We start from the raw sequence: 27594 nt of genomic DNA, 5'->3' as shown, positions 1-27594 counted from the left end.
GGTAGTATACATTAGAAAGAATCATCAAGTTAAAATACATAGTACATAGAAGCACCAATAAACAATTTGGAATGAATGGTGGAAAGATTCATGATTTCCAGAATTTTAAGCCTATTCTTCATTCATAATATCTTGAAACAGCCTATAAATACTTTCAAGAACAGTCACACATTTTTGGAATTATTTAACATGCAAAATAAAATTTCTCCTGCAAACTAATTTTTAATAAGAAATGTTTACTGAATATCTACTACAGACTAGAAGTGAAATTCGTGTCTGACTCTTTCCGACTCCACGGACTATATATACAGTCCATGAAATTCTCCAGGCCAGAATACTGGAATGGGTAGCCGTTCCCTTCTCCAGGGGGATATTCCTAACCTAGGGATTGAACCCAGGTCTCCTGCATTGCAGGCAGATTCTGTACCACTACAGACTAGATGTCATGACAAAAATAAATAAGACAAACATCCCAAACTTAAGCAGGTGAAATTTGCGAGGAAAATTACTAAGCAGCTATATCCTTCTGCCTCTTGTCCTCTAGTTGGCAGTGTCAACCCTAGAATTCTGGGATTCCTTCTTCCTTCGTCGTCCTCTCCTTTCTATTTCTGCTGTCCCAGGACCTGGCTCCTGGATGACTGCCACAGCTTCAGGCACTACTGATGACTCTGGTTCTGGCCTTGTCCCACTTAATGTAATAACCGATCTAAAGTCTAGTGATCACTCTGAAATGCTTATCTAACCAGGAAGACCCACTGCTTGGCAACTTCCCATCACTCACATGATATTTAGTTCCCAGTTTCTTGACATGGCAAAGTCCACGCTTTCCCCTCCATACTAAATTCCGACCACATCTGCCTAACATTTTGAACCACTGTGAAGAGCACTGCCTGACGACGCCCTGCTCCACACTCGCCTGTCCATCTTTATTGCCTTTATCGTCCTTTTGCCTATTATCCACCCACCTACATGAAAACTCAACACAATGTTTAATATTTAGCTCCAGGGTTACCTTTTCCCAAGAAGCCTCAGACTAGACTCTTCTCTGAGTCTCTCTTTGGGTGGAATTACACAGGTGCTTCCAGAATGCCCTGTGACGATCACAGCCTTTGTGCAAACAAACTCACAGTGGGGCAGCAGGGGTCGGCAGCCTCAGCCTCACCTGGGAGCCTGTCGCAACCGCAGCATCTCAGACCCCGCCCAGACCTACACCCTGAGAATCTGCATCTTGACAAGACGCCCAGGTGAGTCACATGCACGTTAGAGTTGGGGTGCACTGCTGTAATCATCTGTACTTTTGTTTCTCCTATTAGGCAAACTGTCTCAAATTTTAGTGGGCATGAGAGCCACCTGGGATGCTTACTATGCTGCTAGACTCCCAAGCCCATAAGAAAGTCCGATGCAGCAGATCTGGGGAGGGGCCTCGGGTATATGTATTTCTATAAACACCCCGTTATCACTGATTGAGAGACACACTGTCAGACTGTGATATACTTCAGATAAGGGAGGAAACCAAAGGACAGAGAAGTTGCTAGCTGGTACGTGGCTAAGCGGTGACATCACAGGATACACAGGGGATATGGAGGACACCAGAATAGAAAGACTTTGTTAACATCTTAGAAACAAAACAAATTGTCTAAACATTCTAGAAGAGCTGGATCGTTAAAAATGACAGAATATGGTCAATATTTGCTTCTCAATTTAAAAAGGCCTATTCTGATGCCCACTGCCTAAACACAAATGGCAACAATATCATATAACCAAAAAGCTCTCTAAACCATTCATGAAAAGAAACCTGCTCACTGATAAAGCTCACAATCCAAGGTCTATATTCACCTGAGTTAACTAGTAACTACCACTTTTCAGAAGATAAAAGAAAAACCTTGAGTGAACCTTTTAATTTTCATAAAGCCACTATTATAAAAATAAAATAAAAATAAAATTCTATTGGTCAGGCTAAAAGAGAGAGAGAAATGCTTCTGCCAAAATGATGTGTCAGAAAATAAGAGTCTAAATGTCTAGTTCAACAGTAGCCTTCCTAGGAGTCAGCTACTTCATATCTATCAGTAAAAAATGAACACAGAACACCTGAATCACTACGTTCTGGGGGTCCCCAACCTCTAGGATCTAATGCCTGATGATGTGAGTTGAAGCTGATATCATAATAGGAATAAACTGCACAATAAATGTAATGTGCTCGAATCCTGCACTGAAACCCTCCCCACCCGTCTCCATCCCTGGAAAATCATCTTCCATGAATCTGGTCCCTGGTGCCAAATAAGCTGGGTACTGCTGCTTTACACCATATCCTCATACCCAGACACATGGCAGCCCCTCAATAAATGCTTGTGGAATTTAACTACAATATCAGCTAACAGTTATGACTTAGGTAACATGCTGTCTCATCTTAAGTAAAAATTTTGTGACTGGTCACCTTTGCTTAAAAAGTTGAAGCTTCTTTCACAAGCATCTTAAAGTCAATTATGAATCGCATACACCACAAAAGGGTTTAATGCTGACCTAAGCAAAGTAAAAAGTTTGAATCAAGAAATACTGAAAAACTTCTAAGTCATTACAAAAACCAGTATATGCAGAGTATCTTAAACGTGGTTATTAACTGAGCCGTTAAAAAAATCCAAACTGATTAGGTTAACAAACATGAAGCATAAAAAGAATATAATTACTATTTCTTTACTAGCACAAAATATTACATATCTGTTATCTAATATACAATGCCTGGTGTAAATTCTAAGGTTATATGGTTATTAAATCAATTGTTAATTGTTTAATCAGAGAATTTTTGCTGCTTTACTTACGCTATGAGCAAGATTAAAGTTTACTGCCAACATACATTCGGAGAAGGCAATGGCACCCCACTCCAGGACTCCTGCCTGGAAAATCCCATGGACACAGGAGCCTGGTGGGCTACAGTCCATGGGGTCGCTAAGAGTCGGACACGACTGAGCGACTTCACTTTCACTTTTCACTTTCATGCATTGGAGAAGGAAACGGCAACCCACTCCAGTATTCTTGCCTGGAGAATCCCAGGGACGGGGGAGCCTGGCAGGTTGCTGTCTACGGGGTCGCAGAGAATCGGACACGACTGAAGCGACTTAGCAGCAGCAGCCAACGTACGTTAGTCTATATGGTTTTGCCCTTGCTGAATTTTAAAGCGATCAAACACAGTGGCATTTTGAAAAAGCAACACAGACCTGTGGTAGCTACCAACAAAGTTCAACTGTTCAACAGTCAAAACAGGATGATATTTTTAATTCAAATGCCTTAAATTCACATAAAATTACTCATCATAAACTATAAATGTGATTTACCAGTATATTTCTAAACATCCCATACCATCACAATCAATTGACTGAGTTTTGGAAATGCTAACTTAGGTCAAGACATAGGCTCTACTAGTCAAACAATGCACATGGATGGAGAAAGGAATATAAACGATGCTTCACTGCTTCTTTAGCAAAAATCTGCTCATCTTCCAGGGCTAAGCTCAGAATGATTACTCAACAAAATTATGTACTTATTGTCTGCTTTTATGCCAGCTTAGTCAAGGATCCAGTGCAATGCTGTCCAGCAGGATTTTTTGAAACGACGGAAATGTTGAAACACAAACAAAAGCCATAGGCCAATGTGGTGACTGAGCACTTGAAGTGTGGTAGCTACTGCAAACAGAGGAAGTGATTTTTAAATTTTATTTAACTTTGATTCAAATTTAAATATCCAAATGTGGCTACCAAATTGGATGAAGCAGTCCAGGTGTTATAGAAGTAAACAAGAAAGACAAAAACTGTGCCTTCCTGACGTCTACAATCCTGTGTGAAAGATTAAACAAATCAATCAATCAATATATAATTTCAGGTGGTGACTGGAAGTAGTCTCTTTTGGAAAGGGTGACTAGGGAAAGTTGAAGGAAATCTGGTTTAGGAACCTATTGAAAGCCCTACTGAAACCGTTTGAGTGTCTTGTTCAGCTGTCCTCCAGCACCTATATAATTTTTCTTGACCGTGTATGCAGAAGTAATCTATAAAACTTCCCAAACTGACCCAGTCATGAAACGGTCAAACCGTTTAACCCCAGGCTCAGTTAAGAAAATACGGAAAGAGATCAGGGCAAAACCAATCTGCCTTCTCTTCCAAGCCAGTCCAAGGCATCTTTGGAATCTCACTTTGAAATACAGCAATGCAGAGCAAAGATCGCCTCCTCCTCTCGTTCTTCTCATCCCGACTTCTACTCTGAATGGCTAATTAAGGTTCTTAGCTTCTGCCAGATCACAGTCCTCAGACAACCCCAACTCACAATGCTACTGCAAATAAAACTTTAACAGGTTGCTCCAACCAGCACTTTACCTTCGCCAATCCTTAGACTTAGAATTCCTGCAAAGTTCTTATCTACGGAAACCTTAGAGGCTCTCTGCCGCGCCTATCCATTGAATGCCTTATAGACATTCAAGGAAGAGTTAATGACCTTACGGAGGCAAGGGAAGCACTGGAGATTATTAGTTAAAATGTGATAACAAATGCTCCTTTTATACTCAGAAGTGAGGCCAAGTGACTCACAGGCTCGGGGAAGCAGCTCAGAGTTGATACAAAAAAATGGTTGGGAAGTGAAAAAGGGCGGAACCTGAAGATTCCAAAAGCCCGCGACTTCCAGCTCGTCCCAGCCCTCTCGCCTTAGCTCGCGGGAGCAGTGGGGACTGTACCACTGCCCGGGAGGCGAGGCAGTGCCCAGTGGGCGGCGGCGCAGCCCCCTGCGGGTGCCCACTAAGCCTTCAAGCTCCGCAGCGCCTTTCGGGGGGGCCGGGCCCCGTGTCGGCCCCGCTGACTGTGAGCTACCAATTACCTGCTGGTCTCCAGAGAAGAGTAGCGCTCAGGCAAAACCTGGAGGCAGCGCTGGAAGAACCGCACGTGCCGGTCTCGCAGGAAATCCAACCGCTCTCCCTCTCCGCTCCCCGCCGGCCGCTCATCCTCCGTGGCCGCCATACTGCTACGGAAACGACGTCCGCGGCGACCCGGAAGCAGTTGGCGAGCGGTTCGAAGGAAACCGAGGGGCGACACCTGGGGGGCGTGCGCGGGGAGGGGGCGTGCGCGGGGAGGGGGCGTGCGCGGGGAGGGGGCGTGCGCGGGGAGGGGGCGTGCGCGGGGAGGGGGCGTGCGCGGGGAGGGGGCGTGCGCGGGGAGGGGGCGTGCGCGGGGAGGGGCGTGCGCGGGGAGGGGGCGTGCGCGGGGAGGGGGCGTGCGCGGGGAGGGGGCGTGCGCGGGGAGGGGGCGTGCGCGGGGGGGGGGGGGGGGGGGGGGGGTGCGCGGGGAGGGGGCGTGCGCGGGGAGGGGGCGTGCGCGGGGAGGGGGCGTGCGCGGGGAGGGGGCGTGCGCGGGGAGGGGGCGTGCGCGGGGAGGGGGCGTGCGCGGGGAGGGGGCGTGCGTCCGCTCCCGCCTCAGTTGATGATTAAAACTACATGCTGTCAACCGAAGGCCTTACGTGGCAATTTCTCCCTCAGATTTACCCTTTGGTGGGGCACGATCTTGCCCTTTTGTACTCTAAGCCCAAAGTTTTGGAAACACCTCTTAAACCCTGTAAAATTCAGCCGACAAATCCTTCCAGAACTTTTATCTTCGTTCGATTTTGGGGAAGAAGTGCAAGGTCAATAGCTTCAAGGTCGTTTTGAAAAAATTAGGGCCCTAACAGAGGATGAGATGGCTGGATGGCATCACTGACTCTGGACGTGAGTCTGAGTGAACTCCGGGAGTTGGTGATGGACAGGGAGGCCTGGCGTGCTGCGATTCATGGGGTCGCAAAGAGTCGGACACGACTGAACGACTGAACTGAACTGAAACGACATTAAGATGGTATATACGAAAACTGAAATAAGTCAGTATAGAGTTGCCAACAGATTCATTTTTGGAGGGCCACAGTTTTAAGCTGAATGGAGAAAATCTACAAAACTAATACAGAGATAACTAAATGCTCATTAAATCATTATCAACGCTACCAAGAGATGTTTCTAGTCTTCTAGAATACCAGGAATTGCATGTGCGTGCGCGCGCGCGCACACACACACACACCACTGTTGATTCCCATATAAGGGTTTGTATCACAGACACACACACATCACTGTTGATTCGCATACGAGGGTTTGTATCGCGCACACACCACTGCTGATTTCATACGAGGGTTTGTATCATTTTCTTTTAGGAGACTAGAGATTTTACTCTTTAAGTCAGTGTGTTATCCAGCATCAATAATGCATCAATTTGCAACAGCAAATAAACGCTAGGTGTTCTCCAAATATGCATATGCTGCTGCTGCTAAGTTGCTCAGTCGTGTCCGACTCTGTGCGACCCCGTGGACTGCAGCCTACCAGGCTCCTCTGTCCATGGGATTTTCCAGGCAAGAGTACTGGAGTGGGTTGCCATTGCATATGCTAGAAAGTGAAATAGCATAAGCTTCTTTTTAATTTTCTTCAAAAAGAGGGATTTCAGTTGCTTCAGCCATACATTCTTCCCTTTAAAAGTTTATGAGGTAGTCTTAGGGGAAAATATCCACGCAAGGACCTGGTCTGAACTCGATTTTTACAGTCAGCTAATACAAGTTTGGGCATAATTTTGTTAGCCTTCTTAGAAAATGTATTTCTTAAAAAGCATACCATGTGGGCGGAGTTTTCACCAACCCAAAGCACCCTGCATAATGTTCAGTTCAGTTCAGTCGCTCAGTCATGTCCGACTCTTTGCAACCCCATGAATCGCAGCATGCCAGGCCTCCCTGTCCATCACCAACTCCCGGAATTCACTCAGACTCACGTCCATTGAGTCAGTGATGCCATCCAGCCATCTCATCCTCTGTCGTCCCCTTCTTCTCCTGCCCCCAATCCCTGGCAGCATCAGACTCTTTTCCAGTGAGTCAACTCTTCTCATGAGGTGGCCAAAGTACTGGAGTTTCAGCTTTAGCATCATGCCTTCCAAAGAAATCCCAGGGCTGATCTCCTTCAGAATGGACTGGTTGGATGTCCTTGCAGTCCAAGGGACTCTCAAGAGTCTTCTCCAACACCACAGTTCAAAATTCTTCGGCGCTCAGCTTTCTTCACAGTCCAACTCTCACATCCATATATGACCACTGGAAAAACCATAGCCTGGACTAGACAGACCTTTGTTGGCAAAGTAATGTCTCTGCTTTTGAATATGCTATCTAGGTTGGTCATAACTTTCCTTCTAAGGAGTAAACGTCTTTTAATTTCATGGCTGCAGTCACCATCTGCAGTGATTTTGGAGCCCCAAAAAATAAAGTCTGACACTGTTTCCACTGTTTCCCCATCTATTTCCCATGAAGTGATGGGACCGGATGCCATGATCTTCGTTTTCTGAATGTTAGGTACTAGTAACTAATTATTCTAGGTATTCCTACATGTCTTTAACAAATACTGCATTAACAAACTACCAGGTACGGGAAGAGGGCTGTCCTTGGTGCTTCTGTACAAACATGGAGGCCAAGAGTCACTGTCCATAGGTATGTCCAGTCTAGAGGAGTTTTCATTCCATGATTACAATGAAGATTTTTCTCACTTGCACAGATACACCACCAAATGGCTGAAGCTATTCAAAGCTCAGACAGAAAGACAGTGTATTCAACCTGGCTCTTAGCGAGAAGCAAAATATTTCATGTGATTTTCAGCTCAAGAACTACTAATGTGATCCAAATGGAGAAAATATTTCTATGGTGGACTCACTGAGAGAGAATATACTTCCTAGGTAAGTAATCACCCACCTTTTCATGGGTGATTCTGACCATACAAGAATTCTGACATACATGTGACAGAATCTAACCCTTCACATAGAATGTCGCTGCACATTATTAGCTAAAAAATGTAGACCACAAGTCTTCAAAGTATAGGAATGACAGAGTATCTATAAAACTGAATATTTAGCTATTAAATGATAATGTCTGAATTATATAGAAACAGAAAAATTGTATGTGATGTAATGCTAAGTGATAATAGTATAGTATCTAAAATGTACTCTAAGAATAGCTACTTAAAATATGTAGGTATATTTTCAGGAGAAGTTACCTTTAGAGTAGTAGAATTGTGGGTGCTTTATGACATTTTTCCTTTAGTGTTTTTTCCCTCAATTTCTTAATCCAGTATAAGAAATGTTTATTTGACATCTTTTCCATGAGCCTGTAACTGAAGACATTATGTTTCCTCTACATCCTTTATACAAAGGATCCATATGAAAAATTCCTTATTTACTTCAGATACAACTACAAGGACACGTTTCTTCAAAATCCTATACTTTCTTTTATTAAAAAAAAAATTAAGTAAAAACTGTAAGAATCACCTCACCCAATACAACAGGCTTACCTTAAATGCGGGAAACAGAAAGCTGTATTTGTGTACAACAAAAAAGCAACATGTTAGAAAGCAATGCATAAGAAACCTTTACTTTGCTCTATCTTGTTGTTATTCAATTCTGGTTTTAAATACTCTGTCCTGTCATTTGTGTTTTATTTCTACGCCGCCTCAAATCATTTTAAAAAGTTACGGAGAACAAGCGCAACGAATAAAACGGGCATGCCTAAGAAACCGTGGTTTATATTAATTCTCTCTTTTTGAACCAAGAATTGTATGAATAGAATTCAGTTTCCAAAATCTGGAAGCCATCTACTTTGAATATTAACTGTGAAATAAGAAAAGGTTTTAAACACTACTCCTAGTAAATTTGTATCTAAATCATTTGACCTGAATGATCAAATTATAATTAACATACTCTGAGATAAAAGTTATAAGAAATGAAGTTTCTTATATTTATCATGTATGTGATGCCCTTCCTGTATGGTGGGAACTACTTAAAGTTAGGAACTAAGATTTAAAAAAATTTTTTTCATAAAATCGAGTCGAATGAAGTTAAATTGTGTTTTCATTTATAAAAGTTTGGAAACTTTAAAACTGACTCTTTTGACCAAATGTATTAGTCTACCAATTTAAAAATTTTAAATACCACTAAGAAATATCACAGTCCTTTAAAGTCAGCTTACTTCTGATGCTGTTAAAAACAAAACTTTGGTATCTTGAGGCAAACAAAGCCCCAAAGAAAACTGCATCAGCCGAGAAGATAAGAAGGACACAGGTTTACAAACGTGTGGACCCAGGAAGAAGATGAGAAGGACACAGGTTTATAAACGTGTGGGCCCAGGGAGAAGATGTGAAGGACACAGGTTTATAAACGTGTGGGCCCAGGAAGGCTGAACGGAGACGTGAAACAGCTGAAGGAGACCAGTAAGATTGTGTATCAATAATGCAAATAACAGAATATATAGGAGGTGAGAAGTGTATTTTTAAAATAAATATTTTCCTTATAAAACAAAGCATGCTTCAAACAAATACAAAATATTTGTTACACAAAAATGTAGTAGTAACTGACAAATTACCAATTTGTTAAACTTAGAAAAAGTTCTAACATTTCATAACTCAAAAGAAAAAACTTAAAATTTTTGTTACTCAAGTTAATTTAGTTCCAAGTTATAAATGGTACAAAATCTTGGTTTAAAAATGTCACTGTATGATTGTCTCAATTTATTTTGCCATGCCATGACAAAAAAAAAATCTTTCAAATGTTTTAAGTATTTAAATAAAATACTGTTTCTAACATAAACTTATTCAAAGAACTTTGACATCAGCAGGCCAACATATATTAATTACCCTCTTAGTATAAACAAGAAATACTAACGACAATGCATTGTAGAACTTAATACCTGCCAATTCACATGCAACACAATAATCAATCTGAAGAGGCTAATAAAATTCTAAGGACATGGTCATTCCCTCCTCCTATAACTCCATATGCTAACATTCTCATCAACTGAATGCCAATTTCATGATCGCATATTTTCTAAACTCCTTGTCTCCAGGTTGGAATAGCCCTAAGGAGAAGAAAAGAGAGTATAAATACATAGGGTATTTTTTTAAAGTCTTGATTAGATGTTAACTTTTAAAAAGTATATAGATTTGTTTTATCTATACACTCTTTAAAAAGTTTATAGTAAACTTTATTATAAAATATATATAAATTATATAAAACATATACAGTTCATATACAGTTTATTAGCCTATTATAGAGTGAACACCCATTCTAAGCCCTTCGTTACCTATGCGGGATATGTAGGAGTGGCCCAGAGCCTGTTGGTCCTATCTTTTTGGTCCGTTCTTCCCAACCTTTGGTAGGTTTGTAAAGTCTAGAGGGATCTCTACTAACATTGTTTTCAACCTGTAATTGGAAGGAAAATGAGTGCCAGTTAATTTATATGAACTATTCAGTTTGTACTTGTAAGATCCTTAGTAACAGAAAGCAGGTTTAAGAAAAATACTTGATATTCCCTAGACAGATATAAAACTGTTAATAACCTCTTCAGTAATCTTCTAATTGTGCTCATACAGCTAAAATAAACTTTGGACTACATCAATTTACTAATAAAATGTTAATTTATTTTTTCTAGTTACTTTATTCTACTTCCGCTGTTATTTTTTTTGTATTTCTCTCATGAGGGAAGTCGGAGAAGGCAATGGCACCCCACTCCAGAACTCTTGCCTGGAAAATCCCATGGACAGAGGAGCATGGGGGGCTGCAAGTCGGACACGACTAAGCGACTTCACTTTTCACTTTCATGCATTGGAGAAGGAAATGGCCACCCACTCCAGTGTTCTTGCCTGGAGAATCCCAGGGACGGGGGAGCCTGGTGGGCTGCTGTCTATGGGGTTGCCCAGAGTCAGACACGACTGATGCAACTTAGCAGCAGCAGCATGAGGGAAATATAACTCAGCAAACTATGACGGACAATAAATTTAAGATAAATAACCACCAGTAAGTAGTCCTTTGTTTCATCTGTGAGAGTCACTAGTATCTTTATCACCAATGAAATTAAACAACGCTCACAGCTGCTATAGATGTAAAATACAGGCTCATATAGGAAGAATGGGGGCTTCTTCTCTGGTGGCTCAGACAATAAAGTAGCCACCTGCGATGCAGAAGACCTGGGTTCAATCTCTGGGTTGGGAAGATCCCCTGGAGAAGGGAAAGGCTATCTACTCCAGTATTCTGGCCTGGAGAATTCCATGAACAAAGGAGCCTTGTGGGCCACAGCCCATGGGGTCGCAAAGAGTTATACATAAATGAGCAATTAACACTTTCACTTTTTTTCACATAGGAAGAATGAAGAAAAGAACGAAGAGCAGGAAGAGAGAAGGAATTCAGGGTACAAGAACACGAGGTGCTTATAATGTGAAATGGTAGAATTAAAACAGTTGCTTTGTAATTGGTAAATAAGTAAGTATGAAATAAAGGAGATGGAGATAAAAGAGAATTGGAGTTTATGTTTGTATCCTTACAAATAAAAGAATTATAACAATGAAAATAAATTAATCTCAGTGTAGAGTACCTTTTCTTTTAATTTTGCCAGTTTTCTTTGTTTTTCTGCCTTCTCATCTTCCTTTAATTGTCTATTCAGAATTTTCAATTCAAGTTTATGTAAATCCTAAAAGACATATACCAACAAAAAAGATAACATTAAGAAGTAAAATTAACTAGAATTTGTTTCAAAGTTTAGTTGCTTGCATGTAAAATTAAATTACCTTAACAGCAATATACCTTTAATATAAACTTTTTCCAAAAAGAGAAAATCTAAGAGCTTTATTTTCTCTGAATATCAATATAACGCATGCACATCCTTTCTGAATCACTTTCTTTCAACTGTTTGTTTTATTTTATGGGTCAATCTAAAACTTCCTTTCTTTTAATGGGTAAAATTTTCAGTTATCAATACAGAGATGTCTGGTTTTAGGTCTCTTGCATTATACTTTCTGTATAATACAAGGTTTTCTTTTGTTCTAAGTCTTTTATTATGTGACTTGCTTGCCTTTTTGGGGAACGGATCTTTGGTTGTTTAGGGAGATTTTTATTTTTATATATGAGCCAAAAGAAATACCACTAGTAATGTGTTAGGCCTATTATTTTTTATTATCTTTCTTTGCACTTCCCTTATGTTTTGCCTTATGAGTGTTGCCCATATGTGCATGTATATTTTGATGCAATTCTTAAGTTATCTCTCAGCTGTACTTTTTTTCATTTTAAAGTACCCTTCCTTGTCTTTAATATATTTGGACTGAATTCCACCCTATCTGATGAGACTGCAACTTCTTTCTTTGATCAGGAGTTTTCTTGTATACATTTGTTTAAAATCACTATAATCCTACCTCTCAGCAATAACCTTGATTCCTTGAAGTATATACTGAGTATAATGTGCTAGACCCTAGGGTAAAGCATGAACAAAAAGGACAAAACCTCTGCCTTCATGGAGCTTACACTATGGTAGGAAGCTGGACAGTGACCAAGTAAGCAAATCGCCTACGGAGAAAACCCAGCCAGTCTGGCAGAGCAGACAAGACCTTCGTGGCCTGGACTGTGGCTGCCTTTCCAGTCTCGCCTCCTGCTGGCTTCCGTCTCCCCCTAAGAATACTGAAGTGTTTACAGTTTCCCCCATAAGCTAGAGTTACGCTCCTCCAAGCTGCCCATTCATGCTGTTCCCTCTGCTAGGAAGCGAGCTCCCCTTTCCTTCCCTTTCTTCTCTTTCAAGACTCAAGTGTCGCCTCCTGTCTCACGCAGCTGTGGTGAGCTTCCCTCCGTGCACTCCACCTCCCCAAGCTGTCTGTCCACACCTCAAGCGCCACACTGTTTACCATATCACAGCGAAGTCCCCTATTTGCACACCAGTCATTCCCACTAGACTATAACCTACTAGAAAGCAGGGAGCACAGCCTACTTATTTTGGAGTACTAACGCTAGGTCCAGGCCAGATACCTAAGAAGCATTCAATTAATTTTTGCTGATTGAGCCTGGAAGTAATACCTCCATGTGTATCACTGAAAAATTATTCAGGAAAAATATTTACTCACTCTTTCTTGAAACCTAGAAATTTCATCAGCAGCAGTTTTCCTTTTTTCTGCCTTTTCTGTCTTTTCCCGTACCTCCTTTTCAAGTCTCAAAAATTCTTCCTGTTCTTTCTTCTGTTGGGTGTAAGTCTCCAGCAGCAATTTTAGTTTACACTGGCGCTGACGCTCTCTCTGCTGCTTTTTCTCTTTCTCTTCCTCCTCTTTTAACTGGGAAGCATTTTTCATTGACATTTCTATACTTCTCTGCTTTTTCCAAGCTTCAATGGCCAATTTTTGCTTCTTTCTTTGTTCTTCTTTTTGTTTTTGGTTATCTTCCTGTTTACTATGAGAAAGTACTTGTATGCTGTCTTTTTCCTTTAATTTGAAAATTTCCTCCTTTTTTTGCTGCTTTTTGGTTTTCCAATGCTGAATAGACTATGTGGTTAAAAAACAATAGCAAGAAAAAAATTTTTTTATAACCAAAAGCATTTTATTTTTTATTTTTATTTGGCTGCACCGTGAAGCATGTGGCATCTTAGTTCCCCAACCAGTGACCAAACCTGGGCCTCAACAGTGAAAGCACCAAGTCTTCACCACTGGATTGCCAGGGAATTCCTGCCAAAAGCATTTTAAAATACAACCTCAAATCTGTATCTCTTTCTACATAGTGACTGCAATATGCTTGTTGCTTAGGTTTGAAAAGTGGTTTTTTAAACCAATGCAATTTTTTTCTACTTCTCTTTGTAAAAAATTTAATGTATCTTTTAAAACACTAAATAATGGCCTTTCCATTGGCCTTTCTCTTCCTCTTTGAATCACCAGGTACACAAGGACTGCACCTCATGAAGTCTCCTCCTCCCCTTTACCTCCTTCCTTGATGTTCAGGGGGAAACAGTCCTTTCCTCTGATCATTTCACTTGTTTCCAAATTCTCTTTCTAGGCTTATAATCCCTTCTGAGTGACCCATCTCTGGTCAAATTCAGAAAAGGAGTTAAAAGTGAGGTAAGTGAGGATGTGTGCTCTGAAGCCAGGTATCTGGGACCAAATCCTGGCTTTGCCATTTACTAGGTGTAAACTTGGATGAGTCATTACATGTCTCTGTCCTCGTTTTGCTCATCTGTAAGTGGTAGGTAGCATTTCTCAAACAGGGTTGTTCTGAAGTTTAAATGAGTCAGTGCCTGGCACATAGTGCTTCAAAAGTATAAAAAAAAAAAAAAAAGGAAAATAGCTTCATATCTTTATATGTGGGTATGTAAAGATTATTCAAAATTCTAGTGGCCTTTTCTATGCCATAAAGGAAACTGAATTACTTTCCCCTGAAGTTCCTCATGATATATCATCCACTTTCATGAAATACATGCTTATGCTGCGTGTACGATACGCAAGACACTGTGAATAGGAACCACAGGTGCTTAAACAATACCAAATGCCATCTAGGCCAGTGCCACTCAAAGTCCCAGTCCACAACAGTATCAGGAATTCGTGCCAGAAGGCAAATCAATGCACTGCGTCTTTCAACGACGGAGTTTTCTATGAAAAAAACAGTCACTTGAACTAAATAACATGCTTGCTGCTGCTGCTGCTAAGTCATGTCAGTTGTGTTCGACTCTGTGCGACCCCATAGACAGCAGCCCACCAGGCTCCCCCGTCCCTGGGATTCTCCAGGCAAGAATACTGGACTGGGTTGCCATTTCCTTCTCCAATGCATGAAAGTGAAGAGTGAAAGTGAAGTCACTCAGTCATGTCCAGCTCTTTGCGACCCCATGGACTGCAGCCCACCAGGCTCCTGCGTCCATGGGATTTTCCAGGCAAGAGTACTGGAGTGGGGTGCCATTGCCTTCTTCAAAATAGCATGCTTACTGGGTAGCTGATTCTTGTATAATCACAATAACTCATTGAAGACCAGAAATAGTTTGCAAACTAACATCCAGTCCATGGACCAAGTTTGACCAGCACTGCTCTAGGTGAGATAAGACATGCACATAAATACTAGAACATATTTTAGAACACGCCATCGCATATCACACAAGACATCTAAACAAGTGCTAGTGAAATTCTGAGGGGTGAGCAGGCAAAAGGAAGCAGCAGATGGTCTGGGCAGATGTAGGTGAGTTAGCAGTGGAGGGTGGAAGAAAGGAGGAGGTTCCAGAAAGTGAGAACAAGATCAGCAAGAGGACGTGGACCAGAAAGTTCATGGAGCGTCTGAAAAGAAGTATGTTCATTTAGGCAAGACGTAGGATATGTTAAAGGAAGTGGGAGATAGGAATGTTAAATTTTCTACTCAACCTTCTCAACTCCACAGATTTAAAATGCATTTCTGGACTTGCCTGGCCACCCAGTGGTTAAGACTCCATGCTTTCACCGCAGGGGGCATGGGTTTGATCCCTGCTCAGGGAACTTAATATCCTGCATGCCACAGGGTGCGGCCAAAAAAACCCCAAAATACAAAACTGCATTCCTGATGCTATACTCCCAAACTTCACACTTCTCCTCAAACATGTCCTGCTTTAGTAAATGACATCTCCTCTTTCACACTCTTTCCTATATCACCCCGACATTCAATCAGTCATCAGGGATCAGGAAACAGAGTGGCTGGGAACAAGAAGAGAAAGCCAGAATCTAGGTGGTTTACCTTTATCACAAGAAGCACAGTTAAGCAACACTGTCTGTTCCTTTACCCTAGACAGGTGGTTCTGAAACTTGAGCTTGTTAACAGAATAACCTAGAGGCTTTATTTAAACTCAGATTTTGGGGCCCCACTCTCTGAGTTCAGACTAGGTCTGGGGTTGGACCCTGCTAAATTCTAACAAGTTCCCAGGTGATGCTGACTTTGCTAGTCCTCAGACCACTTTGCTGGCCCCTGGAAAAAAATCCCAAATAATTCTTGTGTGTGAAGTCACTCAGTAGTGTCCAACTCTTTGTGACCCCATGGACTGTAGCCTACCAGGTTCCTCCATCCATGGGATTTTCCAGGCAAGAATACTGGACTGGGTAGCCACTTCCTTCCTGACCCAGGGATTGAACCTGGGTCTCCCACATTGCAGGCAGATGCTTTACCATCTGAGCCACCAGGGAAGTGCAAATAATTATTAGATTGTTATTTTTTTAATGACTTATGCTTCAAAATGTTTTCTTAAGGTTTTAAGTGTCGACCTTATGAACATTCAACTTATTTTGGAGAGAAACAATAGCAACAACAAACTACCAGCTATTTCCTCTAATACTTTATATGTAGAATCAAGTATTTCTTTAATGCTCCTTTTTGGGTATGTTGTCTGCTGAACCATCATACCTTTCTTGTCAAACCAAATTGAATTAAAATTTATTGCGCTCAAGTCTACCAAAAAAAAAAAAACAACTTAGGACTATCTAAGCCTATGGTTCTTGACCAGGGGCAATTTCTACCCTCCAGAGGACATCTAGTAATGTCTACAGATATTTTGATCACCATATTTAAGGTGGTGCTACCAGCATCTCCTGGGTGGAGGTCAAGGATGGTGCTAACCACCCTACAATGCACAAGACAGCCCTCACAGTAAAGAACTATCCAGTCCAAACAGTCACGAATGCCAGTGTTGAGGAATCCTAATCTAAACCAGAGCCACAGTAACATTTTTGTGAAAATGGGACCTTTTAGGTATTTGCGACAATTAAGAGTTACTTTGTACTCTGGGGTTGCTAAAACTTTGAGTCTTTTAAAATAAGTAGTGCAACTAAAGTTCCAAAACTATTTAGAAACTTTTGAGTCAAAGAATTTTTTTTCCCTACTGCGCTCTTTATTTTCTGTTGAAAATAATGTGGACTTCACCAGTATGATGACTTTTATCAAAAGCCTGGTTAAATCTGAATTTCCTATTTCCAGTTGACAGAGAATGTTGACCACTGTCAGATGTTTTCTGACTCACTGTATTATTTCTTAGAGTAGATTATGCTGGATGTTGAGTATGTCAACTATTAAGTGAAGTGAAGTCACTCAGTCATGTCCAGCTCTTTGTGACCCCATGGACTGTAGCCTACCAGGCTCCTCCCTCCATGGGATTCTCCAGGCAAGAGTACTGGAGTGGGTTGCCATTTCCTTCTCCAGGGGATTTTCCCAACTCAGGGATCAAACCCAGGTCTCCCGCATTCCAGGCAGACGCTTTACCCTCTGAGCCACCAGGGAAGTCCCAACTATGTCAACTATAGTTCCACTAAAATGACTTAACTTCTCAATGCCTCAGTTTCACCTGCTATGAGATGGGGGGAAACCGTTGACATATTTCATAGGGTTGCACTAAAGTTAATAATATATATGTTGAAGAGTGTAGCACAGTCCTAGAACACAGAAATATACAGTAAATAATAGCTATTACAATTCTTATTACCTCTTTTTTTCTTTCTTCTAGGGCCAGAAATTTTTGATACCATTTCTCATGCTGTTGAACTTCATCCTGCGTTCTTCCGGGAAGGTGCTCCAGAACTTCTCCCATGAATGCTGGCTTCCCTTTATGCTTGGTTCTCATCTTCACAAAGTTCTGGTGGTCATAATCATCCCAGCCCCCCTGGCGCCCTCCTGTCTGCTGGAGGAACGTTTCAAACTCTACCACTTCTTCTGGAAGAGCACTTGGTGTGACTTTGTCCACAGGAACTTTGCTTGATGCTGCACTGAAAGCCTTCTCTGTTTCTGAATTACCCAAAGCCCATGTGTCAATTTTTCTTGATATGGCACTCAACTCATTATTAGTTGTTTTCTCTTCTTTAATAAGCTCTTCATATCTAAAATTTTAAAAATAAAAGTTTGAAAAATAAGATACAAACCAATCCATGTTAGCCCTTTGTTTTCCTTCAAATTTTATTATTCCCAACTCATTTGATACCTTCTCCACTTCACATTATTAACATTTATAAATCTAAGCCTTCAAAGAGTTTCCTCAGAGGAAAAAGCAATCTTTCAAACTCTTGAGAGTTTATAGACTCCAAATATAAATGAAAATTCACTTTAAACATGAAAAGCAGTCTAAAACCTAAAGCAAAAGAGAGGTATTATATTGCTTTTGTGTAAGACTAGTATTAAATTTATAACAATAAAATAGTTTACATGCAACTACCTAGTAAAGAGTTATTGAAAAATAAAGGTAAATAATTTTAAATTAAAATGTGTTTAAAACATACATCAACCTCTGCTCTTCCTTAAAAGTGTTAATTGCATTTTCAATTTCCTCCATCATTTCTCTGAGCTTTTCAACAACTGCAAAAAAAAAAAAAAAAAAGGGAAAAATTATGTCATATTTTATTATGACTAAGAAGTAAAAATTAGGTAGAAAATTACAATGTTCTCTTAATTAAAAAACATTTCTCAGCCTAAAAGAAAAAAATGTACTTTTAAAAAGTAAATTTTTATGATTGAGATTTTATCTCAGATTTTTTCCTAAGCATACATACCTTAAATATTATTTTTTTTCCAAAAAACTTCTGTATCACATATGTTTTCTGTGACTTGTACTTTTTCTTTAACAATATGTTGTAATTAACTTTCCATATCAACATACATATGGTACTTCATTCTTTGTATGGCTACACGGCATTTTGTTGTCCAATGCTACCCTAAATCATTAATTCTCCAACTGATGAACCTTTCAATAGATGCAATGCTGTAGTAACTATCTTTGCATATTTTTGGATGCTCAAATAAGTGTTTTTATTTTATTTTTTAATTTTCATTTTATATTAGACTATCATCAATTAACACTATTGTGCCGGTTTCAGGTGTACAACAAAGTGATTCAGTTACAAATATACATGTATCTATTCTTTCTCGGGGCTTCCCTGGTGGCTTAGAGGTTAAAGCGTCTGCCTCCAATGCCAGAGACCCGGGTTCGATCCCTGGGTTGGGAAGATCCCCTGGAGAAGGAAATGGCAACCCACTGCAGTATTCTTGCCTGGAGAATCCCATGGACAGAGAAGCCTAGTAGGTTACAGTCCACAGGGTCGCAAAGAGTCGGACACGACTGAGCGACTTCACCTCACCTCACCTCATTCTTTTTCAAATTCTTTTCATATTCAGGTTATTATATAATATCAAGCAGAGTTCCCTGTGCTATACAGTAGGTCCCTGTTGCCTATTTATTTTGCAGTACGTACATGTCAATGCCCAACTCCCAATCTATCCCTCCCCCTCAAATAAGTATTCTTAGAGGATAACTGATTGCTATAAAAAGTATGCCCACTTTACAGTATGTAAAATACTGTCATATTGTCCTTCAAAGAGGCTCGAGCTATTTACAGCTCCTGAGAGTGCTCCGTCTCATGCAATTCCAGCCATTTCCAAAATAATCAAAAACTTATTATCATTGACTTAACTGACATTTTTATAATAATTACTAAGCCTGAGCACTTTTCCATATGTGTTTCGTGTTTCTTTGGCTATAATATGCAACTTATAATCTTTGCCCATTCTCTTGATCTGTTACCTTTGTTGCTCAAATTTGTAGACACTCTTTACACATTATGGATATTAGCTTCTTAAGTTATATATATATTGCTAATATTATCCTAATTTGTATTTCAACTTTTCTGATAGGTTTGCGGTATTTTTGAATAGTCAATTATGTCCACTTTTTTCTTTATGACTTCTGACTTTTGTTATTCTTATAAATTATAATATAATCATAAAAATAGAAATCCATGTTCTTTTCTAATATTTTTAATGGTTTCGGATATTTACTATTTCTAGTGATTATGCTGTAAGCAGTGCATAAGCACTCTACGAGCAGCCTCACTTCATTCCCACAACTCTGAGTTAGGCTGTATGATTATCTCCATTTCAGAGCTCAGGAAGTGAAAGCTCCAACAGATTGAGCAACTTGCCTAAAGCCACTTACCTGACAGTTCAAGGATTTGACCCAGCATGTGCCTGATTCTTAAGCCCACACATCTTGAGCACTTTACTTCTTTGAGCACTTGACTGTACTGCTTTGATCTCTCAGGAATGAATGTTGGCATAAGGAAAGAGGTAAGGACACTATTTTGTCTTTCACAAATGACTACAATTTGCCCAAATATTACTTAGCCATTCCCTCAGGTATTTGAAATGCCTCTGAAAGGCAGTAATTTCAATTAGCAAGTGATGGGAACAGTAGGCAAAGAATCAAGAATCTTTTCCTCTTTATCACCTGAACCTGAATCTTTGCATACCACAGATTCCTCATCTGAAGCTGCTGCTGCTGCTAAGTCCCTCAGTAGTGTCTGACTCTGTGCAACCCCAGGGACTCTAGGCCACCAGGCCCCTCTGTCCATGGGATACTCCAGGCAAGAATACTGGAGTGGGTTGCCATACCCTCTCCCAAGGGATCTTCTCGATTCAGGGATCCAACCTGTATCTCTTATGTCTCCTGTACTGGCAGGCGGGTTCTTTACCACTAGTGCCACCTGGGGAGCCCTATTCATCCTATATATGACATTAATATTTGTTCTATTTCATAATTTATAAGCATTTGATAGCATTTTAAAGACTAAAAAATATATAAACAGCAGATATTACAGTTTCCCAATGTTTCCTTATAAATCTCTAACAAAAAGTAGGGTTTAGCTCCTACATTAATGCCAAATAGAAAAATTTATTTAAAAATATATATTTTTCTAATGAACAATAGAAAAAACTAATATAAAAAAATTGAAAATGTAAATTTACTTACAATCAGGTGTAGGCTTCGCATCTTTTAACTGATGCTGAAGTTTCTTTACATTGTTGTATATTTTGGCCAATTGTTGCTGGATTTTTGCTCCTGTAAGGAAGGAGGACATCACCAGATGGTCAACACCAAAATCAGATTGATTATATTCTTTGCAGCCAAAGATGGAAAAGCTCTACAGTCAGCAAAAACAAGACCGGGAGCTGACTGTGGCTCACATCATGAACTCCTTATTGCCAAATTCAGACTTAAATTGAAGAAAGTAGGGAAAACCACTAGACCATTCAGGTATGACCTAAATCAAATCCCTTATGATTATACAGTGGAAGTGAGAAATAGATTTAAGGGACTAGATCTGATAGACAGAGTGTCTGAAGAACTATGGACGGAGGTTTGTGACACTGTACAGGGGACAGGGATCAAGACCATCCCCATGGAAAAGAAATGCAAAAAAGCAAAATAGCTGTCAGAGGAGGCCTAACGAATAGCTGTGAAAAGAAGAGAAGTGAAAAGCAAAGAAGAAAAGGAAAGATACAAGCATCTAAATTCAGAGTTCCAAAAAATAGCAAGGAGAGATAAGAAAGCCTCCCTCAGTGATCACTGCAAAGAAATAGAGGAAAACAACAGAATGGAAAAGACTTGAGATCTCTTCAAGAAAATTAGAGATACCAAGGGAATATTTCATTGAAAGATGGGCTCGATAAAGGACAGAAATGGTATGGACCTAACAGAAGAAGATGATATTAAGAAGAGGTGGCAAGAATACACAGAAGAACTGTACAAAAAAGATCTCCATGACCCAGATAATCACAATGGTGTGATCACTCACCTAGAGCCAGACATCCTGGAATGTGAAGTCAAGTGGGCCCTAGAAAGCATCTCTACAAACAAAGCTAGGGGAGGTGATGGAATTCCAGTTGAGCTATTTCAAATCAAAGATGATGCTGTGAAAGTGCTGCCCTCAATATGCCAGCAAATTTGGAAAACTCAGCAGTGGCCACAGGACTGGAAAAGGTCAGTTTTCATTCCAATCCCAAAGAAAGGCAATGCCAAAGAATGCTCAAACTACCGCACAATTGCACTCATCTCACATGCTAGTAAAGTAATGCTCAAAATTCTCCAAGCCAGGCTTCAGCAATACATGAACCGTGAGCTTCCAGATGTTCAAGCTGGTTTTAGAAAAGGCAGGGGAACCAGAGATTAAATTGCCAACATCCGCTGGATCATCGAAAAAGCAAGAGTTCCAGAAAAACATCTCTTTCTGCTTTATTGACTATGCCAAAGCCTTTCACTGTGTCAATCATAATGAACTGTGGAAAATTCTGAGAGAGATGGGAATACCAGACCACCTGACCTGCCTCTTGAGAAACCTGTATGCAGGTCAGGAAGCAACAGTTAGAACTGGACATGGAACAACAGACTGGTTCCAAATAGGAAAAGGAGTACATCAAGGCTGTATATTGTCACCCTGCTTATTTAACTTATATACAGAGTATATCATGAGAAATGCTGGGCTGGAAGAAGTACAAGCTGGAATCAAGATTGCCGGGAGAAATATCAATAACCTCAGATATGCAGATGACACCACCCTTATGGCAGAAAGTGAAGAGGAACTAAAGAGCCTCTTGATGAAAGTGAAAGAGGAGAGTGAAAAGGTTGGCTTAAAGCTCCACATTCAGAAAATGAAGATCATGGCATCTGGTCCCATCACTTCATGGGAAATAGATGGGGAAACAGTGGAAACAGTGTCAGACTTTATGTTTTTGGGCTCCAAAATCACTGCAGATGGTGACTGCAGCCATGAAATTAAAAGATGCTTACTCCTTGGAAGAAAAGTTATGACCAACCTAGATAGCATATTCAAAAGCAGAGACATTACTTTGCCAACAAAGGTCCGTCTAGTCAAGGCTATGGTTTTTCCAGTGGTTATGTATGGATGTGAGAGTTGGACTGTGAAGAAAGCTGAGCGCCGAAGAATTTTGAACTGTGGTGTTGGAGAAGACTCTTGAGAGTCCCTTGGACTGCAAGGAGATCCAACCAGTCCACCCTAAAGGAGATCAGTCCTGGCTGTTCATTGGAAGGACTGATGCTGAAGCTGAAACTCCAATACCTTGGCCACCTCATGCAAAGAGTTGACTCATTGGAAAAGACCCTGATCCTGGGAGGGATTGGGGGCAGGAGGAGAAGGGGACGACAGAGGATGAGATGGCTGGATGGCATCACCGACTTGATGGACGTGATTTTGGGTAGACTCCGGGAGTTGGTGATGGACAGGGAGGCCTGGCATGCTACGATTCATGGGGTCACAAAGAATTGGACACGACTGAGCGACTAAACTGAACTGAACTCATTGAGGGAAGAAGGATGTACTTTAAAATAAGTCTATGACAAATGTGGTTACCAATTCAGGATTCTTCACACAAGACTGATCACCCTCACCTAGTAAATTATTGAAGAACAATTAAAGAACAAAACATGGTTTATGAGTGTTAAAATAGCCTGAACCAACTCTTGCTCTAAAGAAAGCATCTAATTTTGTCTAATATTTTAAGGCACAATAGGTTAAGTCTTACTATAACCTGTGCCAGGGAAATGTCCTTAGAAATATTTTCTTAACTCTGGAGACTGAGTTATTGGACACTCCAATACATGGATCAGCAGCATAATTTTAGTCATGTTTTATTCTTTAACAGTCTTTTCCTTTTTGCTATAATTTATGGACATAGAGTTGATCTCAATTATTGTTAGAATATTAAAACTGTATTGCCAATACTAATGCTATGAATACTGAAAACTGCCCAGTGAGAATTAACTGTATCTAACCACACCATCTAATATGGGCTGGTGACACCCACTGGTGTCACAGTCATGGCCTTGAGGAGACGTCTCAGGTGCCATTTACTGCTGCCTATGCTATAGGTTTCCCTGTAGCTCAGATGGTAAAGAGTCTGCCTGCAATGCAGGAGACCTGGGTTCAGTACCCAGGTCAGGAAGATCCTCTGGAGAAGGGGACGGCAACCCACTCTAGTATTCTTGCCTGGAAAATCCCATAGAAAGAGGAGCCTGGTGGGCTACAGTTTGTGGGGTTGCAGAGTCAGACACGTCTGAGAGACTCACACTGCTATTGCTATGCTACAAGTTGCCAAGTGCAGCCAAAGGACCAGTCTAAAGAAAGGTGCTAGGCCCACAATAAAAGCCTGAAGAGCAAAGCGTCTCAAAGCCATTTTCAGACGTTCTGTATCACCAGCAGGAAGACTGGATTCTTCTTTCATATCTTCCTTCTGAAGTAGTAGCCTTACTGTAATATTTACTTAAATTACTAGGATAAAGTCAAATATTCATATTTGTATACATATTCATATACTAATATCTGATCATCATCTTTGGGTATTTTGCTTATCTACTTCCCCCCTTTTTTTTTTGCAACTCTTCCACAAATGAACATGAAACACCAAAAGGCTCTGTTCAAAAGTCCTTAAAAACAGTTATTTTTTTAAAAGTTTATCTTTAGGCTGGAAGCCAGTGCTGATATTCAAAACAAACCCAAATATGCATATATGACTTTGGATTTTTCCATTTTTTATTAAAATTTCAGAGTTCTATAGAAGTAGAAACTTTACCCAATGTATTTTATAAGGTCTTACTCGTTTTTGGAATTTTAGGTCAAGGAACTTCCCTAGTAATCAGGAAAGTGTTTTCTGTTGTTTTATATTTGCCATAGTTTGAATAGCTACAATGATACCACTATAGGAAAAATGATCTTTTATTAATTCATTTGGAACTGACATTCTGCACTAAATAGGCAAAGCATTCAAGTACAACATTACATAAATACATGCTAAAATGTGACATAATATTTGAGGTAAAGTATAGCTATTTAATGCTTCTGAGCTGAAACATGTGAAAGGGAAATTTCTATATCCTTATATTAATGCAATGCATTCCTTCTTCTCCAAGATAAGATAAACACAAAGTATGAATAAAGAGAAGCAAAATTGTAGACAAAGGGAAATTAGAAAATAAAAATAAAGTGCCTTAAAAGGGAGAAAATCAAGTGACTTAAAATGCACAGAATGGAGATACTCTACTTAATGGCATGATGGAGAGACAGAAAGATCAGCCTTTTTGTCTGTGAAAGAACTGAGGGATATTAAGAAACATTAATATTAAACAAGGGATGCTCAGATTCTTCTATGAATCAAAGAGGAGAACTGGAAATCTGGCATTTATGTTAGGTCTCATCATTCTAACAGAAGAGAGAGAATGATTCTTGCCACTGTCTGACAAAAGATGACTTTTTAAAATAGTGCAATCTTATATTCTGAAAGGAAAAACTTACTAAAAATTTCTTTTAATTAACTATAAAGGTGTCTCATGAGCAGTATAATCTCTGTGTAATAAGTCTTAATATTTTATAAAGCTCAGTTGGTTGATAACCATTGCTGTGCTGTGCTGTGCTAAGTCGATTCGGTTGTGTGTGACTCTTTGCAACCCTATGGACCGTAACCTGCCAGGCTTCTCTATCCATGGGATTCTCCAAGCAAGAATACTGGAGTGGGTTGTCATACCCTCCTCCGGGGGCATCTTTCTCACCCAGGGATCAAACCCACATCTCTTATGTCTCCTGTATTGGCAGGTAGGTTCTTTACCACTTGCACCACCTGGGAAGCCCCTAAAAACCATTACTTTTCCTTTAATCAAAGTTAAGATGTGTTTTTACTATAAAATAAGGACTTTGCAGTTTAAAAAATCTACTCTACAAGGAAACAAGGTATTCTTGTAAAATTCTTTTTTAAGGCCAACATTTAGTACAGTTAATAATTATTAATATTCATAATAAGCAGTAGAACATATTCACTGTACAATCTCTAACACTTTCTTATATATTAGGTTGGCCAAAAGGTTCATTTGGGTTTTTCCATAACAACTTACGGAAAAACCCGAATGAAGCTTTGAGCCTACCCAATACTATTTCATCAGATGCACAGACAGCTCTCCTATGGCAGAAATGGCAGGTTTTATAATATATCACAGACAAGTAAACTCAGGTTTAAACAACTATGTGACTTGAGCACTTTAACGGTCATACAGGTTCTGAATCTGTTGATGCTTACTGAGTCTGGGATTCAGTCAATAGGAGCCTGGTGATGAGCTAAGATCAGACACCCAGTAATCAGTTTTCCTTTATTTTTTAAATTTGTTGCCCATAATCAAAGCTTTATTTAAAAACTGACACCAAAATACGATAGCATTGTTGCAAACCTTGCAAAAAATTAAACATAATTACATTATCTTGGTAGATTAACTGGAATCACTGAACTGAAAAGGCTTTCTGGGACAGGACACAGATTCAGGAAACTGTGTGGATCATTAGTATTGCTTTCTTCTAAATGAACATCCTTCTGAGTCTGGCCTTTCCTCCTATTGGCTGGCACAACAGTTGAAAAACCTACACCAAACACCACTGTGTAAGCCTGGCTGTAAGTAATCTTGTAGCTACCTGGACATTTTACATACATAAAGTAAGAATTTGGACTTTGAGCCAGCTGTGTCTTTTTATGTTTCTTCTGTTCCTCTTCCAAGGAAGGCTACAGTACATTTCCAGCTAAAGGCCTGCTGATCCTTTTGCAAGCCCAGCCTATGCAGATCTTTAAGGCACCCTTCCTTTCCTTTAAAATAATGTAGCATCATTAACTGGTTCGACAACCAGAAAACAAAACTCTCTTTTTCCTATTAAGACGAGATATACACAGGGAACAATCCAGTTATAACAATCCAGGTATAAATATCCAGACTAAATAGTGACCCTCCCCCAAATAAATACATATCCTTAAAAGATAAACTCATTACACCCACTAGAATGTATCTTCACAGAGACTGTAACAGTCAACACACAAGGACAAAGCACAGGCCAAAACTACGACTTTATATCTCTCAATGGGTTTTGCTCATCATGAACTCAACTTACTTTCTGTTTTCCTGCTGTTAATCAGTTTATTTTCCAATTCTTCCAGCATACTGTGTTCAATTCTGAAGTCACTTTTTTGGTTGTAGAAATGACTATGTTTGTCTTTTTCTAGATTAATAACCCTTTAGGGAAAGAAACAAATAGTATAAATATGATTTAAGTACATTTTTAATTGTTTAAAATATGAATATACTTACAATCTGTACTTTGTATTAATTCATCAAAGGATTCAAAATAAAATTACTTGGATCAATAAGGCTATGGAACCAAAACAGTAGTCATTCAGTCATGTCCGACTCTGTGACCCCACAGACTGTAGCCTGCCAGGCTCCCCTCTGTCCATGGAATTCTCCAGGCAAGAATACTGGAGTGGGTTGCCATTCCCTTCTCCAGGGAATCTTCCCAAGCCAGGGATCAAATCTGGGTCTCTGAGCCACCAGGGAAGCAAAATGCACTATAGAAATGCAAGTTATTAATGCTAGTAAAACTAAAACTCCAAAAGGCAAACAATCTATGAAGGCAGGGATTTCAGTGTTTTTATGGGATATGGTCTACATTTACTTCAGAGCTGCTCCATCTCACCCTTGCTCCTTGGCTTTACTCCATCTACCAGTAAGACTTCTAATGTTAGCTTGAACCCTGGAGTAAAACAAAACAATTTACCATCAAGAAACTTTTTCGGTTGGACAAAGAAATTTATTTTCTCAACATCTATTTTCTTTCTCCCACAAGGTGGAAATTAATATAAATACATCTCCACTAATCCTGAATTTAATGAGTGGTGGAGTATCTCTGGTCACTGATTTCCTTTCCTCTATCTTGAGGGGCAACTATATAAGGCAGAGTTTCTGAATCTTTTTCGCTTGCCACACCAAGAAAAGAATTTAATATACAAGGCACCCTGAGGTAAATAGATGAGAATGCCACAGGCCCTACTGGCTGCCCCAAGGCTGAGGGAGTCAGAGCTTCAATCTATGTTGGGAGGAAGGAAGGGGGAGAACAGAGACATCAAAAAGCCTTTAGTCTGCAGG

General features: G+C 40.0%; 2 protein-coding genes and 1 pseudogene across 3 annotated transcripts in view; all 3 read right to left on the bottom strand.

Annotated features, from left to right (window-relative positions):
• PGGT1B (protein geranylgeranyltransferase type I subunit beta) overlaps positions 1 to 5009 on the bottom strand; it is a 57500-nt gene extending 52491 nt beyond the window's left edge. Inside the window, exon 1 of the mRNA XM_005685283.3 lies at positions 4855 to 5009. Coding sequence (XP_005685340.2) covers positions 4855 to 4994 — 140 coding nt within the window. The 5' untranslated portion in view covers positions 4995 to 5009. The remainder of the gene's footprint in view (positions 1 to 4854) is intronic.
• The window catches only part of CCDC112 (coiled-coil domain containing 112), a 31198-nt gene continuing 12922 nt past the window's right edge, over positions 9319 to 27594 (bottom strand). The window contains exons 3-10 of one of the 2 annotated variants that reach the window (XM_018053729.1): positions 26564 to 26685; positions 20599 to 20688; positions 18077 to 18152; positions 17290 to 17680; positions 12950 to 13360; positions 11437 to 11532; positions 10150 to 10268; positions 9319 to 9924 (exon numbers count right to left, since the gene is read on the bottom strand). In XM_018053729.1, coding sequence (XP_017909218.1) covers positions 9894 to 9924; positions 10150 to 10268; positions 11437 to 11532; positions 12950 to 13360; positions 17290 to 17680; positions 18077 to 18152; positions 20599 to 20688; positions 26564 to 26685 — 1336 coding nt within the window. In that variant the 3' untranslated portion in view covers positions 9319 to 9893. The remainder of the gene's footprint in view (positions 9925 to 10149; positions 10269 to 11436; positions 11533 to 12949; positions 13361 to 17289; positions 17681 to 18076; positions 18153 to 20598; positions 20689 to 26563; positions 26686 to 27594) is intronic. The other variant, XM_018053730.1, reaches the window with a different exon arrangement.
• On the bottom strand, positions 25966 to 26421 carry LOC102182794 (annotated as a pseudogene).

The sequence above is a fragment of the Capra hircus genome, chromosome 10 (assembly GCF_001704415.2).
Source record: "Capra hircus breed San Clemente chromosome 10, ASM170441v1, whole genome shotgun sequence".
NCBI classification, from domain to species: Eukaryota; Metazoa; Chordata; class Mammalia; order Artiodactyla; family Bovidae; genus Capra; species Capra hircus.
Note: the sequence above shows the minus strand (reverse complement) of the source record. Positions and strands in the feature narration are given on the sequence as shown.